The sequence below is a fragment of the Falco naumanni genome, unplaced genomic scaffold, assembly GCF_017639655.2.
Source record: "Falco naumanni isolate bFalNau1 unplaced genomic scaffold, bFalNau1.pat scaffold_42_arrow_pat_ctg1, whole genome shotgun sequence".
Classification (NCBI taxonomy): domain Eukaryota; kingdom Metazoa; phylum Chordata; class Aves; order Falconiformes; family Falconidae; genus Falco; species Falco naumanni.
In genome coordinates this window covers 56,160-73,649 of record NW_024427496.1, presented here as the reverse complement: position 1 = coordinate 73,649, position 17,490 = coordinate 56,160, and the positions used below count along the sequence as shown (strand labels likewise).

Sequence of the window (17,490 nt, the reverse complement as noted above, 5' to 3'; positions counted from 1 at the left end):
TGTTTTGGTTGTCATTTTTAGGGGGGGTGGTGGTGCCTGATTCCGTGTGTTACGCTGTACTTCTGTTTTTCCTGAAGGGCAGTGGGAGAAGGGAATATGGTTGGGCAAGATGCTTTCATGTGCGTGCAGTGTGCCTGCAGGCCCTGAATCAAAAACTTGCCCAAGGTAGGTTTTCATTTTGCAGTTCTTGGAGGGGTATCACTGTCCACTGGTCTTGTTCTCATTGTTTAGGTCTTGTTGTCATTGTTTATCCTTGAATGGGTATTGCAACTTAGAGTTGTCACAGCCAGGCATACACATCTTCCTTAGTCATTGCACAAGGGGCAACGCTCAGAAAAGAAGTCACCAAAGCTGCAGGGTGGGGGCTGGGGGTGCAGCATCTCCATGGTTTCTTTGAGGAATGCTATGCCCTGTCCTACAGAGATAGTGTTCTTCCATCAGTAGCTTTGATGAGTAATAGTGCTAAGATGGGGGTTCTTTCTGAATGAAAAGAATCATTTGGTGTGGTAGTTCCAGGGTTCTGCCCTGGTCGCTGATGGCAGTGAGGAGGCACAGTTGCCTCGCTGAATAGAGCTGGGCCCTTGACATTGGGTACACGCAATTGACTGGCGAGGAGAGTTCTCTTTTTCTTTGCGGTGGTTGAAAGTGTGTATCTACTTCAGATGCAGGCAGCCTCCCAGGACAGATTAGAACAAATCAGAGCCAGTCGTCATGCTTTGCTGACAAACCAGCTAGAACACAGAATTGGAGACCTCGAACGTGAATTGGACAGGATAAAAAATACCCAACGAGACAGTATTTTCCAAAAAGAATCCGCACAGGCAGAAGCGGAAAAGTACAAAGACCTGTATCTGGAGGAAGTTAAAAATGGAAGATGCCTAGCAAAAAAACTGGAAAGGTAAGTCCCTGCTCTTTTGGGGTGATAATAAGATACTACTTTTTCCTCAAGCAGTTTTCTTCGTTAAATACCTTTTCTACATCTGGTCAGCATTATGCATAAGATAGCATATTTGTGATGAAAGTACCTTAAGGCTCCCCCCTGTTCATTGGAACTATCTTCATTTCTCTTCAGTGTTCCAGCAGTAACACCACCGATCATGGGCGTTAATAGGATATTTTTGAAGTTGAGTTTAACAGGCAGCCTTTTTGCCAGTCTCTAATCTCCTCTTCTTACTCTAAGTATGGCAGAAAAGATAATGTCATGTCCTTTGCTGCTTGAATAAGGATAGGCCCTTCAGAGAACGGCATTTGATGCTATGAAGAAGAACAACAAAAATCTTTTGGCTTCCATTTTAGCCGCATGTCATAGGTTTCAGCTTTCTTTGGGAAAGGAAGGGTAGCCCAGAGTTCTTATGCAGGTGATGTACCTTTCAGGAAGAGCTATGTAAACACACGGTGTGCACAGACTGCTTTGAGGCCTTAATGCTGAGAAGTCCAAGGTATTGGTTAACTCTTGCTGCTTCTTGCAGGTAGAGTGACTACTTAGAAATAGGCTCTCCAAAAAAAACCCAGATCCAGTTATGGAGATTTTTTTGGACTCTCTTAATCCCTTCCACTTTCAGAAGTCAGATAATAATCAAAGACCTGGAGGGTAACTTTGTGGAAGTGTTATTACCAAAGATAATTCTTTGTATGCTTCTGAATGTTTCAGAGCTAATGAGAGACTAGCAGAAGCCAACGCTAAGCTCCTTCAGGAGTGCCATAGAAGCAAACCTTTAATTGCAAGCAGCGCTGTCAGTGGTCCAGTTCTGTATTCAACTGAACTGGGACATGTTAGCAACAATCCGGCACTGAATAGAAGTCTAAATCTAGCAGGAAGCTTCCTAACCCCGACCGTGAATACGTTACCATCAAGAAACAGAGTTGAAGCCTATGTGGCTAAGGTAAGTGTTTTTAAATACTGTTCTCAACTAGTGTTGAAGAGTATCTGTAAGCAAGGTTGTGCTTTTCAGTCTAAAGTTAGAATCCATTTCTAGTTCCAAACCATATGCTCTAATATGCTAAACCAAATTGCTCATCAAAACAGTACACAACTAGGTGGTAGAAACAAAGACTTTTGGTCATCAGGGTTATACAAATTTCCAGAAGTGCTCAAAGACCAAAAAATACTGAGATCTAAATGACGGACTGCGTAACAACATTCTTTTGCAAGAGAAACTGTGATGAAGAATACTGTGGCATAGGAAGCTGCCAAAGAAGCTCTTCAGTAAAATTTAGTGCCGATGCCCCATCCCTGGCAGTGCTCAAGGCCAGGCTGGGTGGGGCTTGGAGCAACCCGGTCTAGTGGAAGGTGTCCCTGCCCATGGCAGGGGGGTTGGAACTGGATGATCTTTAAGGTCCCTTCCAACCCAAGCCATTCTGTGGATGACCTTTTTTAAAACAGCTAACTTTATGATGAGTGCAAAATCCCATCAGACATCTTTCTTTGAGACACCTTTTCCTCCTTCACTGATGTTCGTGCTAGCAGTTTCTTCACCGGAACTTGTTTTAGTACAATACCAACAAAGGGATGCTTCAAAACTAGGATGGTATGAACAGGACACGTAACTTCTCACTTGAGTGCGGGACGTATGCTGTGCATAGGAGGCATTTGATTTTGTGGGTCCTGCTATGTGGTGTTATATGTAACTGCTCCTCAGGAAGTCTACAGAGCTTTCTGATTTTGTACAAAAGCTGCAACCTCTGCGTACCTCTGGTCAAAGTGTGCCCTGTAATTAGCAGTCAGCATGATAGCACATCCCTCACAGACGTAATATCACGTAAACGTGATATCATGAGACTTGGAAACCAGATGTCAGTCGTTGTAATCCGTTTCCCACCTAGCATAGGACTGAGGCACGGGCAAGCTTGCCTGTTCAGTCAGTGTCTGTCCCTCGCGTATTCTGTTGTTGAATGGATGTGAGAAGCATTCGCTCACTTTTAAGCCTTACCCTGGTTCGGTGGTCCCACCTACACTGGAAAGAATCCATTTAAATAACGTGTCTGCATACTGTGCCTGGCTTAAGAAAAAAAAACCAAACCAAACAACAAAACAAAAATGGACAAAGCGGTGTGTAGGTAGTGCGTAGCAGCGGCAGTTAAGAGATGAACTTTTCTGTATCGTTGCGAATGTGTTTTTTGTGTCAGAGGGGTGGACATAACGCTGCATAAAGAACATGGGAGGCAATTAGTACTGTACCACCTGCAGGGATTATTCTGCACGCAAGCAGCAGAAAGGAGGCGAAATTCAGGGATCCACTGCAAAACTGAAGTAAGGAGAAAGCCAGGACAAGGGAACAAGAGGGACAGGGAGCAGGGAGCACGTGAGGGCAGGGGAAAAAGAGAGAGAGATGGGAGCGAGATGTTACAAGAAGAAAAAGGCAAAGGAGGAAACCATCCCCCTTCTAGGAAAAAAGCTGTCCTAGTTTAAAAGAAAAGGGTTTAACAGTTGTGGTTTCTTTTTTTGAAGAAGAAACAGGAAAAAAAGAATAACCTCCCTGTTACTAAATCCAGCTGCACATCTCTTTATGATATTTCTTCCTGTTATCACCAGTTAGGGAACAACTGAGACTAATTGTAGTGGCACTGCCTGTAGCCTCAAGTCACCTGACGTTCAGTGTATTCAGGGAAGTCTTAAAACCTGGTCTTCTCTGGAGTCCTTCAGAAGAAAGGAACTGAGTTCTCAGAGGTGCAGTAGTTGCTAGAGGACTAGGTGAGTATTTCACTTAGAACTGCGGGCTGAATTGTTCTCAGTCGGGTGCAGTATGTCATGTGCATAACATGCATCTGAGAAAAGAGGATTGAATTGGAACGTAAGACTTTGAAGTCAGGAAGTAACAAAAGGGAAAAACTGCATGTATCCCTCTGCATACAATAATGGGTGGCAAATCTCAATCAGTTTCCAAATGCAAAATCACCAGATGCACAGTCTGTGCTGTCATTTCCGCAGGAGTCCCGTGCCATTCAGGAGGCAAGTTGGAGCATGAGGGAAGAAATCAGAGATTATAGTTTTAGTCTATTTTGAAATGCTTTGCTGGTTGTGCTGCCTAGTATTCTGTCTGTTCACCAGACTGTTTCAAAACAGAAGAATTTCTCTGACTCTAAGCCTTTTCTTCACTTCACTGATTACTTCAGTTATGCCTCAGCTTTGTTTTCCCACTAACCTGGTTCCCTTCTACAGAATTTGCCTTGCCTTTAAATTCAGGATGCGCAGTGCTGCCTTGGCTGGAGATGACACATGTTTCTGCCACTGAAGCTCTAAATGACAGGGAGTTAAGAAGCTGAAATTGCAGTGTGCCTCAGGCAGTCCTTGAGGCTTCTTTTTTTAGTCAAAGCTCTCTGCAGATTTGGTGTTCCTTGTAGTAGCTTCCTCAAGGTGAGAAGGGCTATTGGAAGTAGGGAACATGCCAGCCATTCTGAAGGGGAAGATGTTTGTGTGAATTTCGTTTGTGCAGAAGCTTTGAAATAGCTTCAGGGGCAAAGAGGTGAAAATAGTTCACACTGCTATTATTCAAAATGATGGTATTCATTCATTGGTCCTGCAGCTGTTGGAAAAAACCCTGGTAAATGATGCTGACAAGAGGAAGGAGTGCTTCACTAGCAAGTGGACACAGTTTCTTCTTTAGACTTAACTAAGGAATTTGGTGTTTAAAGGCTTGAAAGATTGCACCGTTTTCCTAAACATCAAGCATGACTATCAGTGATTACACATAGAGCCGTACATGTTGAAGATGGTCATATCACAAGTTCAGCAAAAAACGAGCGTGTTATTCTTAAAAAAGCATAAAGAAATGTGTTCCATTACAGTATAGCCCCTTCCCCTTTATCAAATCTATACGCTACAGAAATTAATAACCTTGAAGTGCAAAAGGATCTTTAAAAGTACAAAAAAAGTTCATATTGGCACAAGCTTATTAACCAGTAGAATCCCAATCACATGCAATGTCTTTGGTTTTTTTTGGTGGTTTTTATTTGTATTAGAGCTTCAGTAATGTGGAATAAATTACAAGTACTTGACAAATTCTGTGCATGTAATTAGACAGTGACCGTAGCAACTAGCAATTCAGTATTTCAGACCTGCTCCCTTAGTCCATAGACTAAGGCAAGGAATGTCTCCTGCAAGTGCTGCAAGGAGGTTTTGGGACTGGAGTCCTGTTGTTAGGTTTAACAAATGTCAAGCTTAAATCCTAACAGCTGTGCCAAAGGCTGGTGAAAATGAACATGGGTGTCTTGACAGACAAGAACAGTGAACTCTGCAACCAGGGTGAATCAGTGGATAAATGAAACCAGTTTAATGTGGGAAGGGAAATGTCTGCTTCCTACTTCATCTTCCAATTTCTGTTCCATTTCTGATTTGGCTTTCTGCACTCTTGTAGCAGTCTTTGTTGTTAGCTTTTTTACTTGCTTCATTTACATGTAGGCCACGTTCTTGTTTCTCACTGAAGACCTGTGAACTTCAGGCCGTTTTTCTTTCTTCTTCAGCTCCTTCATCAAAAATCTGTCCGTCTCTCTTCTCTGCAGCCAGATACATGGCAAGGTTTGCAGCCAGCATTGTTTAATGTTGGGTTGGTATTTTATACTGGAAATGTTGTCTGTTTATGCTGTTAGGTTTTGATTAAAACTTACTGATGTATTCACATTTTCCTAACACTGCGCATATTTTGAACTTTAGTTTGTCCAAGTGAAAGAATGACTGCTGCAGGGGACTTCTCTGCTTTATGTATTTGTAATGCAATGGCTTCTGTGGTAGTTAACCATCTGTGAGATGATAGTCTATGGATTTAATCTGTTATCATGGAACTTTGAGCTCTAGGAGTAGGCTGGTTTACCCTCCTTGCCACTTCTGATATACAAAAAGTTCTTGGTGGTCGCAGCAGTTGTGTCTAGGAACTCAACTTCAGAACAGTACTGGTACTCCAGACTCGGAGCATCATTTCACGGAGTCTTACAGGATCCAGCTTACTCTGTGCTAAAGCAGTCTGTGTGGATAAGTAGTAAGTCAACACCACTTTGTGAAAAAGAACTGTTGAGAAGGTGCCTGCTGCAAATGAACACCTGGTGTGTTACCGCCTGAAGAGATGTGCAGTGAGGTGAGAAGTGCCTGCTCAGGAGGTTTGGGACACTCAGCTGTGATGCCTTTCCCAGGGGTTTGGGGGGAAGGAGAAAAGTGGAGGCAAGTTAAGGTCCTCGGAGGTGTATTTTGCCTGGCTCTTCATTCATTCCCTTTTCAGAAATCAGTGTGTTGGCTTTATTTCCACCTATTTCTCTTCCCTCAGACATGGATGAGAATCACAAAGACATTGATGGAATGAATAAGAGGAAAACAAGACCTTTTTCTTCTCTTGATTGATTCGTACATGTTGCGGAGGGTCCTGTGGACCTTCTAGTCATTGTGAAGACTCAGGAAACCAGGGAAGGTGGTTTCTTCTAACACCACTCACTACTACGACTTTGCTTGGGCTTGGTCCTGGGTTTGGGCCGTATTTTGGTCTAGGCATTAGTTTTCCTGCTTTTTTCTGTTACCTGTGTCTCGTCTCAGGAGTTAGGGGGTCCTTTCTCCCCGGAATTTTGCTTCTGCTTGTACCTGCTTGAAAACAATCAGAGATTTGGGGGGTCCTTTTCCATTGTTCATGCAGCTCTGTTGGCACAGAGTATTTCAATGAAGTATCACAGAGTGGTGCTTCTCCTGCAGGATCTAGTGAATGTGGTCCCAGCTATCCCTGTGTTCCTGGAGAGAGAGCCCTTCCCTCCGCTTCGCTGGTTTACAGCCCCGCTCCTTTGACCCTTGCAGTTACTGCCTGTTACTGCTCCTCTTGTGAGGGTAAGCAGAGTGGTTTCCTTCCTGAGGCTCTTGCTCTCTCTGTCCTGTTGAGTACCCTGTGCAGTGTTTCCGTTCTTCTTGTTGTTGTTGTTACGCTGCTAGGTGGGTCTGCTCATTTCATAAAATAAATGCTCCTTCCCCCAGGAATTCAGTACTAAAATCAAGAGAGTCGCAGAATGAGTGAGGGGAAGGGGCCTCTAGAGATGATCTAGTCCAACGTCACCCCTGCTCAAAGCAGGGTCAGCCACAGCAGGTTTCTCACTGTTCTGTCAGCCAGGTGTTATACATCTCCAAGGATGGACACTCCACAACCTTTTCTGGCAACTTGTTCCAGTGTCTGTCCATGCTTACAATTTTTTTAAAAAATAATAATTGTAAAAATCCTTGTGTTAAAATTTCCTCTATCTGGATTTGTGCCTATTCCTCCTGTTCTTTTGCTTGGCACCGCTGAGAAGAGTCTGGCTCCATCTTCTGTACTCCCCCCACCAGGTATTTATACACATAGATAAGGTCCCTCTGAGTTTTCCTGTTCTCCAGTAAAGAAACAGTTGCAGCTCTCAGCCTCTCCATACAGCTCACGAGGTCCAAGCCCTGCAGCATCTTCATGGCCATCGTAGCCCTGGAAGCTGTATGATATCTGTTTGGAAATTCACTTCTGCGTGTCACAAATTTGATGGAAAAAATGTAGGAGTAGCAGGTATCATCAAATGTAAACAGCAGCATATAGCGCTTGGACTGTGACTCTTAAATTAAGAGATGTGATTCCTTCTTGTGAAGGCTTCTGAAGGCAGAATCATAAGTGAGAATAACTTAATTGGTAACAATACCCACTTTCTAGGGGAGAAGAGGCGTAAGTGCTCCTTTGTAGTGATCCAGGGTGATTCCAGCTACATAATAAACCCCACAGCACTCGCTGCGTAGAAGCTGTAGCTGCGGTTGTTTTTCTTAGTACACAGTTTGCAAGAAAAAATTGTGTGTGCTTTTATGTTTTTATAAATGTGTGTCGTGGTATTTGCAATAACAATAAAGAAGTTTTGGCATCATCTGTAGGAGCTCTTTCAATTTCCCATCTTAAGGTGGAGAAAAGAAGAATATTGGCACACGCTTTTTTCTATACAAATGGTGTATGTCAATCCTGCAGCAGCTGCTGGTGCAGCTCTTCTCTCTGTGAAGTTGCAGAAGCCAGCCTCAACTGGCTGATTTGTCCCTGTGGGTGGCATTTGTACCTATCTCGGCATGTAGCTGACATTCTGTTCGTGTGTTTGATGATCAACTTCAGCCATACCTTCACTGCAATAACTGCGCTAGGCTTTCTTGCTTTCTTCCTGTGTATTTTGTTAAATGCCCAGTAATAATCCAGCTGGTGAGTTACAAATTGTTTTGTTAACGTTGCTGAGCAATGAGGCAGCTGCAGCCCGACTGACCAAAAGTTTCTCTTCAGTAGAAATCAAACCCCAAACCAAGATGTGTCTATTTGGAATTATATTTTTAGGTTTTCTCTCACTATGTGTGGATTTTAAGAATGTTTTAGAAGTTTAATATTAGAAAAACGTAACTGTTAAAATATTAACTGTATTTTCTGTATAATTCTAGGTACGGCAGGAACTAGATGAAAAAATCGCTAAAGAACTTGAACAAGGTAATGTGTCACTATGTTAGGGGCATTTTTAAGGAAAAAGAGGAGTGTTCCTACTCTTGAACATAATGGCTTGAAAGCTGTGAAGTTCCTGTGCTAAGCACAGGGAGGTTTTTCTGCTAGCTTTCCAGTTTAGACTTGAATGTGAAAACTTCCAGCTTACCAAAAGATTGTGTAGAATGTTATGCAGTTGCCTGAAAAAGACAAGTGCAGAGAAAACTAACCCACTTCCTCTACACGGGTGCACTTGGCTTAAGCTGAAGTCACGTTTTTCTAGAGTGAATCCTTGAGCACAAACGTCAAACGTAAAAGAAGCCCTGAGAGAAGATGTTTATAGACTTCAGCCATCACTGCTTCTTCCTTGTGCATCAGTTGCATTCCGCACTAAATCATACCCTGCACATTCTGTGCTGTTGGACCTTGGTTTTTTGCCGTTTCTTATTCATTGCTTGTATTTGTAGCTTATGTTGCAGTCTTTTTTGAATAAGCAAGAAAAATGTAATCAGTGATATGAAAGATACCCTTTCTTTGGGAAAAGATCATTTCGTAGCACTTAGGCAAACATAAGATGAGTTGAATGCTTTTAACACATAGCATGAAACATGCTCTATAATATGAGGCCAGGTGTCGAAAGAGGAATTCCACCTGTTTCAGGGTAGTCGTTCCTCCAGAGTCACTGCTTTGCTTTGCAGTGACTGGTGCTATTTCAAAGCAGGTGGCCCCTGCGAGAATTTCCTTCTGTTCCTGCATGCTTTTGGTAATACAGAGAGTGTTCAGCTGTAGCTTCACAGCTCGTTCCATGTGTCCGAATGGACACAAAGCCGTTGCATTTCATCCGTGTGCATTTTGAACCTGACTGTGCATCTGCTAGGTGTCATAGAGTGCGTTTGGTTTCAGGACCTTGTCTGAAAAACGTGGCTGGAGAAGAACAGGAAAGGTGGGCTTGCTGTCATTGAGTATGTGTTTTTGTGGAGGAAAGAGGGTTTTGCCAGGGTGAGTTACAAAGACGCCCCTCAAAGAAAGTGCCAGGCTAGGAGACTTGTCCTGGCCTGACTGCACTGCAAAGGTGTTTGCGTTTTCACCGGCGGATTCTTTTTAAGTTTGTCACAGAGAAGGCAGAAGCTGGTTTTTAGGAGTAGAGTTCCAATAAATCACTGCTTTGAACATTCAAGGAAAACAGATACTGGAGGTTCGAGAGATCTGCAGGGGGGCTCAGATTAGCACTGGTGTAAGCAGGAATCATTTGTGGATTCCCTGAAGACGTTCGCTGTGTAGCCTATAGAATTTCTTTCGCTGGCTTTAGAAATACTGTTGACTGGTAAGCAAATGTGGAAAAAGATTGTTTCTTCCTTTGTGCGTAGCCCTTTGATTGTTATGATCCCTTGGAAGTTTTTAAATCTCTTTCTGGATTATAGTCTCTCCAGTTATCCATGATGTTTTCATAGTGACTGATTTGGCCCTGTCTAGTGTAAAAGCAACACCGGAATCTTGTTTCTCTTCTCCCTAGCCACTGCTGAACTTGAAGCTGGATCTGCTGGAGCTTCTCGCATGGTATTTTCCGATGGATCTTCAAAAAGTATCCACGTTGACCAGGATCCCCTTTGCAGGGCAGTACAGGAGTACCGTGATGTTTTAACCAAAAATTACCTGATTTGAACAAAATGCTGGGAAAAAAGCTCCGGAAAGGATTTTGTTTACATAGCGCGTCTATAGTTTCTCATCCCACAGTTCAGGTGTCAAAATGTGTTTATTGCAGTCCGAATGTGAATTCTATTAAATGGATGTCAAGCACATTGCACTTGCCTGTTGGTTTATTGATGCATAGGTGTTTTATTTTGCACTCACCATAAGAAGCACACCTGTTTTTTTCTGACTAGCAGAATGACTCACCTTGATTCTTGAGCGTGACAGAATTGTCAGAATGTTTCTTATTAAGGTAGATGCATTATTTTTTCTCCACTGATGTTCTGTGTTTTAACGAAAGCATTCCCTTTGTTCTGCTTAATCCTTTCACCCTATGTGTTGTTCATGTTTCCAGTGTTGCTTTAATGCTTAGGACATCGTTTGATGTGATTTGAGCCTGCTGCTTCAGTCCAGATGCCGTGACTGTTTCTGCCGATAAAGTGAAATCTTTACCAGTGGTCATGCTGGAGGACGGGGCACTTTACGTTGCTGTCACCTTATGCGCCTTAGGTTTAACATTACTGTGAGTGTGTAGCAGTGCCAAGAGTTATGTGGTGGGTTTGGTATGTTTGTTTTGGATCACAGAACCACAGAACGGGTGAGGTTGGAAGGGACCTCTGGAGGTCATCCGTTCTAGCTCCCCTGCTCAGGGAAGACCACCCAGAGCTGGTTGCCCAGGACCATGCTGGCTTTTGAGTATCTCCCAGGATGGAGCCTCCATGGGCAGCCTGTGCCAGTGCCCAGTCACCCTGATCGGAAAGAAGCATTTCCTGATGTTCAGCCCCGACCCTCTGTGTTTCAGTTTGTGCCCATGGCCCCTCACGGTATTCATCTTGGGGTTCGTATTAAAGGTCGCTGCAGCTGTAGACATCCCCAGTTACTACATCAGCAGCTGTGCTGTACCTGAAACACTTCATGTGCGGGAAAAATGAATGTTAAAATATTAACTTCCAGTCTCCTCAGTACTTTCCAAACCTTGTATGATAGGACAGCCAATCTTTTTGTTGCTGCTAGCAGCTGATGATGTGGTGGCTGTAGCCCAGATGGTAGCCAGTGTTCTGGGACATTTGTGTCAATAAAAGAAGCAGGTTTACTTCTTTCAGGGAGTTACCTGTTACTGAAGATCTACATTGTCATTTCCTGTCCACAGAAGTCAGTAGTGATCAGAAGATGACAGAACAAAGTCCCAGTTCTGGGAAAGGAAGAATGGTTGTCCCGAGATCAATTAAGACTGGAAAAATCTGGGGGTTTTACCCACTAATTCAAGGACTTGAGTTAACAGGCAGTGAGGAAAGCAATGAATGTTGCTGTGACGCTGTTCCTTTTTATATGAATACATATTTGTGAAGTTCATATACTGTATTTAATTCCAGATACTCTGTTTCAGCTTGACATTTAATAAACTTTGTCATCTAATATATGTCTTTGTTTTATCGTTCCCCTTCTTGACATGGCTTTCTACCCCTTTCCCTAACCGTACAGCTCTCCAGAGCGCTCTGCTCCTTTCAGCTCTGTTCACCGCTGCACCTTCAGCCTGTCCTGGAGGCCAGGCAAAAGGCCAGCATGTGTGTATGTCCTTCTCCACAATTGTGTCAAGATCAGTTCCCAGACTTTCCCTGTATTTTAGAGCAATCCTCCTTGTGGTTTGGGCAGAAGGTAGCAGGTGAGCTTCTGGTGGCCGTGAAACGCTGGGAAATCCCACAGGTTTTGATCCCCTGCAAAGGAAAAAGGTGTAACGAAATTTCTCCAGCCTGCACCGGAGTGGTCAAAGGGAAGTTCAGCTTTTGCCACTTTCTAGTGTCTCTCCACAGAGGAAGCAGGGACAGAACATCTTGACATTCACGTTGTGTTGTCAGTCACTGTGATAAACTCAGACGTGAGCTGTGCTCAAGTTTCCTCACCGCTCTCTGCTGCCAGCTCTTAGTGAGAGGGGAGAGCTCTTGGCTGGTGGAGCAGCAGAACAGAAATTCGGTGTTGGCATCTGCCATAACCGGCATTGATAGCAGTTATGATGAGGCGTGAGGGGGTACAGAGAAGTCCAGGCAATTCCTGCACCCGAAAGTCCATCCCCAGTGTCACTGTGGGGACACTCCTGATGAAGCAGGAGAGGGCATGGCACTTGGGGGAGGCCCTGAGGCCTGGAAGACAGGGAATGTCTGTCCCATCTTCAAGAAGGGCAAGACCGAGGAGCTGGGAACTGCAGCCTCACCGTGCTGCCTGGGAAGGTGGCGGAGCACGTACTCTGGGAGCCGTTTCCAAAGATGCTGGGGACAAGAAGTTGGTAGGGAGGAGTCAGCATGGGTTTGCAAAGGGTGAAATCATGCCGCACTGACCTGGTACCTCTCTAGCGATGTGTGAGTAACTGAGTGGACAGAGGAAGAGCAGTGCGTGTTGCTCACCTTGACTTTAGCAAGGCTTTCTCTGGCTTGTGCCCGAACAGTCAAGTTCAGGTTCCGGAACTTCCTGATCTCTTTCCAAAGAAGAAAGCGAGTGTGTTTCTTGATTTCTTTGCTCAGGTACATTAGAAACCCTTTGGGGTCAGTAGCTACAAGCAGGTTGCAGATCTTTGCAATCAGTTGTATGGAATAAACAACTCTGTTTCAGAAAATCTTATCATGCCAGTTGCTTTTTCCTCATGAGCAAATGTGTCAGGAGTTTCCCAGGTTTTGCTGTCTTCAAAATACCATGTTGAATTGTTGCTACAAAACATTAGTTTTTCAGTTACTCATTGGCAGAGTAGTGGTTGAGTAGTGCTGCTGCAGCACTAGTATGTCTTCCCAGTGAGTCCTGACCTCTGAAACATCCAGGCTTTTGCTTATAATTCATTGCTGATCGCTGCCACTGCGCTGCACTGATGCTCTGCAGAGGGAACATAACTCTGGTACCCTATGAGCACGCTGACCGCCTGTGTCCTGTTTTCATCCTGCCTTTACCTCAGAGGTACCCCTCGCCACACTTCCCTGGGTGTAGAGATAAAGCACTTGTGACTGAAAACAAAGCAGCTGCACGTTCTGTGTGCCTAGAAAAGCCAGTGGTAGATGCTGCTTTACTGCTGGCTCCCAGCGAGAAGCGGAGGTTACTGGCTGCTGGGCAAAGCAGCGTTAACATCCAGCACAGCAGCGAGGGAAAGCCCGGTCCAGTCATTCACTGCAGCGATGACGTGTCTGTTTTCTGGTTGCCAGTGAGAAACCTGCTCTCAAATGTGGGTGGCTGCTCCTTGCTGCTTGTTGGAAACAGCCCCCGCTACCCTGCAAGTGGTGCGGTGTCGTGGTTTAACCCCGGCTGGTAACCCAGTGCCACGCAGCCGCTCGCTCGCTCCCCCCTCAGCCAGAGGGATGGGGAGAGCTGGAAAGGAACGCAAAACTCAAAGGCTGAGGTAAGAACAATTTAATAATTGAAACAGAATAAAAATGGAAGAATAGCCACAACAGTGACAATAATAGTTACAATGAAAAGGGAGAGGGAAAGGAGGAAAGGAGCAGGTGGTGCACAGCGCAGCTGCTGGCCGCCCACCGGCTGATGCCCAGCCAGTCCCCAGGCAACAAGCCCCCTGCCCAGCCAGCCCCCAGGTACACAGAGAGCAGGCGTGCCGTCCCATGGCATGGAACACCTCTGCGGTGGGTTCGGGTCAGCGGACCTGGCAGTCTCCCCTCCCCAGCCCTTGCGCCCCTCCAGCCTTTTTGCTAGCGAGGCCTGAGGAGCTGCAGTGCCTCACACCAAAGCCAAAGGACAGCGCTGCGCTAGCCCCTAAGAAGGTAATTAACGCCATCCCAGCTGAAACCAGGACGTGCTGCTAACACATCTGGCAATGCCCGAGCTCACTATGCTGAAGCAGAGCTGTATCCTGTTCCATAAAACAGGGAACTGATCTCCTGTGCAGGTGTCTATCTTGCACAATTTCTGTCTAAGCGTCTGGACCAGTTACCTAGCGTCGTAGTACCTGACCACGCGCTACTCGCACACAGCGAGGGCATGCTGAGGGTTGGTTGTTTGGGGTTTTTTTTCATTTTGTCTGTACAATGCAAACAGTGCAGGCAAATCGCATGTGACCAAGGGAATTTCAGCTTCTCCCTGCACCCCGCTGCCAGTGTTCCTTGCACTCCAGAGCAAGGAGTTCAGACAAAGGATGCCTTTCTTAAGCAAGGCAGAAATGTATGAGACTTTGAACAACCAGCATGCCAAGAGATGTTTCCCACTACCAAACCACATCTCTTCAACTACGCCTATTAGTGGAGCTTTTTCTCTAACGTGAGCTTTGGTTTCTTTCCTATCCATCACACCTTCAGCTCCAGACCACAGTGTCAGGCATTCTACTGCTAAATCCAGCAGGCTGTTGAGGATGTGACAGTGCAGAAACACGTATAGCTCTGTATACAAAGATCCGTGCATGCAGACGGGTCTGCAGACGGAGATACCTAGCTAGATACAGGCACACACAGCGTGGATCTCTCTAGCAGCCTACTGGGTTTGGCAAGCCCCTTCCTCTGAGTCCTTAGTTTGGGTTCCCGCCCACCCTTGGGCCTCTCTGCTCCCCTGAGCTGGTGCAGATGGGCCTCTGAAGAGCTGGCAGCTCCTCTGATGGGCCTGGGTCAGCTGGAGCAGGGTATTATTCCGTGTCCCACCCCACCTGCACCACGGTCTCCCTGTCCCTTTTGTGAAGGCAAGCAGAACAGCTTTTCTCACGTAACCCAAGACTTAACTCCTCAGTGCCTCAACACCTTCCAGCATGCATGTGGGTCAGATTTCTCACACTGTGTCACTTGTACCCGTTATTTACCCATAAACCCCCAAGAAATTGGCAAGACGACCTTTGGCTGTCCCAATCTCTCCTCATACCAGTGTCTGTTAACTTAACATTGCTCTTGGCTAACTGATTTCTTTTCACTTCTAAAACAGGTTAACATCACAGAATGCTTAAAGAAATAGCAGTGTGAAAGACAACTTCTTGATCTGCTTATAATTATAACGTCTTTGCATGCCTTTTCCTAGCACAGCTAGCTTGAGAAGACTATGGAAACCACCATCAAACAGAGCTCCTCTACGTGACAGCCAGCAGCATGGCAGCACAAGGTGCAGGTGCTGGGAGGTATCAGGGTACCTAGAGAAGGCCCCTAGGACAAGGGGTGGACAACCAGTTGTTCAGCTTTTACTGTACCATCGGTTTGATTTATCCCTCCTCTCGCCCGCTGGTTACATATTGCCAGTAGCAGATGGTGTTGGCTCTTTGCACCTGCAAATGAAGTTGATTTTATAATTGTCTTTCTTGACACAGTCAACCTTGAATTTGCAAATTGCTTTTCATTGGTAGTACCGCCTCTCCCTAAGCATAAGCGCTACTTTAACTGAGGTTACTGTGATAGCTGATCATTGTGCTACCTATTAACTATGATGAATTATTAATGATCAGTTATTACTATTAATCACTGCTATAAGCACAGCAAGGACAGTGACTGTTAGGAAGACAAGCAGCACAGTCCACGTTTTATTCAGGATAATCTGGACCACACACTAGTTGGGCCTTTTGAGCACAGCTGTGTATCACAAACAACAAGGACAATATTCACTTTTATCTTCCTTGCAAATTCTGTTCTATTTGTAGAAACTGAGTACAAGTTCTGCTCCCACCTCACAGGCCCACCCCCAGATGTCTACAGCAATACCTTCATGTAGAATGGAGCTCCAGGCACCTTTACAAACAAACAAACAAGCAAGCTTCCTTCACATCTATAAACACCCGTGGCATCTACACGAATACTACTGCCAGTCACCTTCTTGCTGGTGAAGTGCCAATTGGCCGTAGCCTTAGAGAAAGTTCCCTTTTAACCTCCGGCTGTATTATCAAAATCCTGTGCATAAAACTGCGTTCCCTGTTGCAGGAATGAATAGACAGTTATTACCCAGCTCAAATGCTCCTCTTTAATGGCTCTTCATGAAACAGCATCATGCTTACCTATTTCTGGAGCATCCAGGCAAAAATAACCCTGTACAAAGCTAACAGTCCTTTCACAGCAACTAGGTAGCCACAGTAGAAATTATTTACCAAGGAATCCTAAATCACACAGGCCCATTCCAGCTCCCTTTTCCACATAATTCTTCAGAGCAATCTCATCAACAATGTGTCTTTGTATTTACTGTTCATAAACTCTGTTTTGTGCTGCCCTCTAATTTTCAGGAGTTGCAGGGCTGCTTCCCAGAAATACATCAATATCTCAGAGAAGCTGGGATTTAAAACCTGGTTTGTTTCTTGGCATCCACAATGGCGCTGAGCTTTCTCCCATCAAGAAAAGGACATACGTGGGGGATTTTTTGGCTCATCTATTTGGGGGCAAGGAAGAAATTACTTTGAACATGGGCTGAATTTAATCTTCGCCTTATAAATGACTGGCTGTTTTACATTCCAGCTTCATCCCTGCAACAAAATCCTGCACCTGTATTTTGCCATCTGTCCTATGAGGGGCCCGAGCCACTGTGAGAAAGACCAGCTTTCATTTTGGACATGGAAGACAAGATGTGTCGATGTTACGGGCATACAGACAGGAGCAAACAAGAGAAAAGTATGTACCAGAAGTGCAGGGGTAAAACGATGGATCACTGGCTTTTGCAATTTACCTAAACGTCCTTATGTCTAGATTATCTTCACTGATTAAGCCTTTCGTGGTGCTGTAGTAGAACCTTTGTCATTCTAGAAGTTTTTCACTTTAATAAGTTACTGTGGCTCAGATGGTACATGGAAGAGTGCAGGGAAACTTCAGTGCTTTCATAAATAACGCTCAGCTGCTCAAAGGCCCAGGGTGATGAAGGGCATTGCCCTGGGTACATCTGTGTGTTGAAGCATGGCATTAGCAGTAGGGTAGCCTGGCAATTCCCTTTCAGCTATGAGCAATTCTGCTGGCACGTGCACTTTGCAGAAAAGCAAAACTGCTGACATACACAATGTGATTGTAGAGCATCACACACATCTTACAAAAAAAAAAAAAAAAAAAAAAAGTAAGGGCTCCCAGGTTGAAGTTTGTCTTTCTTACTGCTTTCTACACTGACCAGACTTCTAAAAAATGGTGGAATCAGAAGTTAGATAACACTCAAAATTACTGAATGGATACTATATGCCAGATGTTAACCTCTAGATAAAAAGGAAGCTGTCCCCTTCACCCATATAACAATCATCACTTACATTATAACAATAGCTAACTCTACCAAATATTTGAATTCTGTTCCATTTCTCATCAGAGACACTTTCCACTCAGATCCTGGCAATTTTAATTGAATGCGAGCTGATGACTTTTCGGGGAAGCGACCTTGAAAATCAGAAGCACAATTCTTCACAATGCTTCCCCAGTATAGTTACACGGAAGAATCTTAAGCCTTTTCAAAG

The 17,490-nt window shown here is 44.7% G+C and overlaps 1 protein-coding gene across 1 annotated transcript in view; it reads left to right on the top strand.

Annotated features, from left to right (window-relative positions):
* LOC121082202 (ankyrin repeat domain-containing protein 26-like) overlaps positions 1 to 11,533 on the top strand; it is a 70,174-nt gene extending 58,641 nt beyond the window's left edge. Inside the window, 4 exon segments of the mRNA XM_040581550.1 lie at positions 663 to 898; positions 1,652 to 1,883; positions 8,393 to 8,438; positions 9,943 to 11,533. Of these exon segments, the coding sequence (XP_040437484.1) occupies positions 663 to 898; positions 1,652 to 1,883; positions 8,393 to 8,438; positions 9,943 to 10,091 (663 nt within the window). The 3' untranslated portion in view covers positions 10,092 to 11,533.
* Positions 11,534 to 17,490: the final 5,957 nt, after the last annotated feature.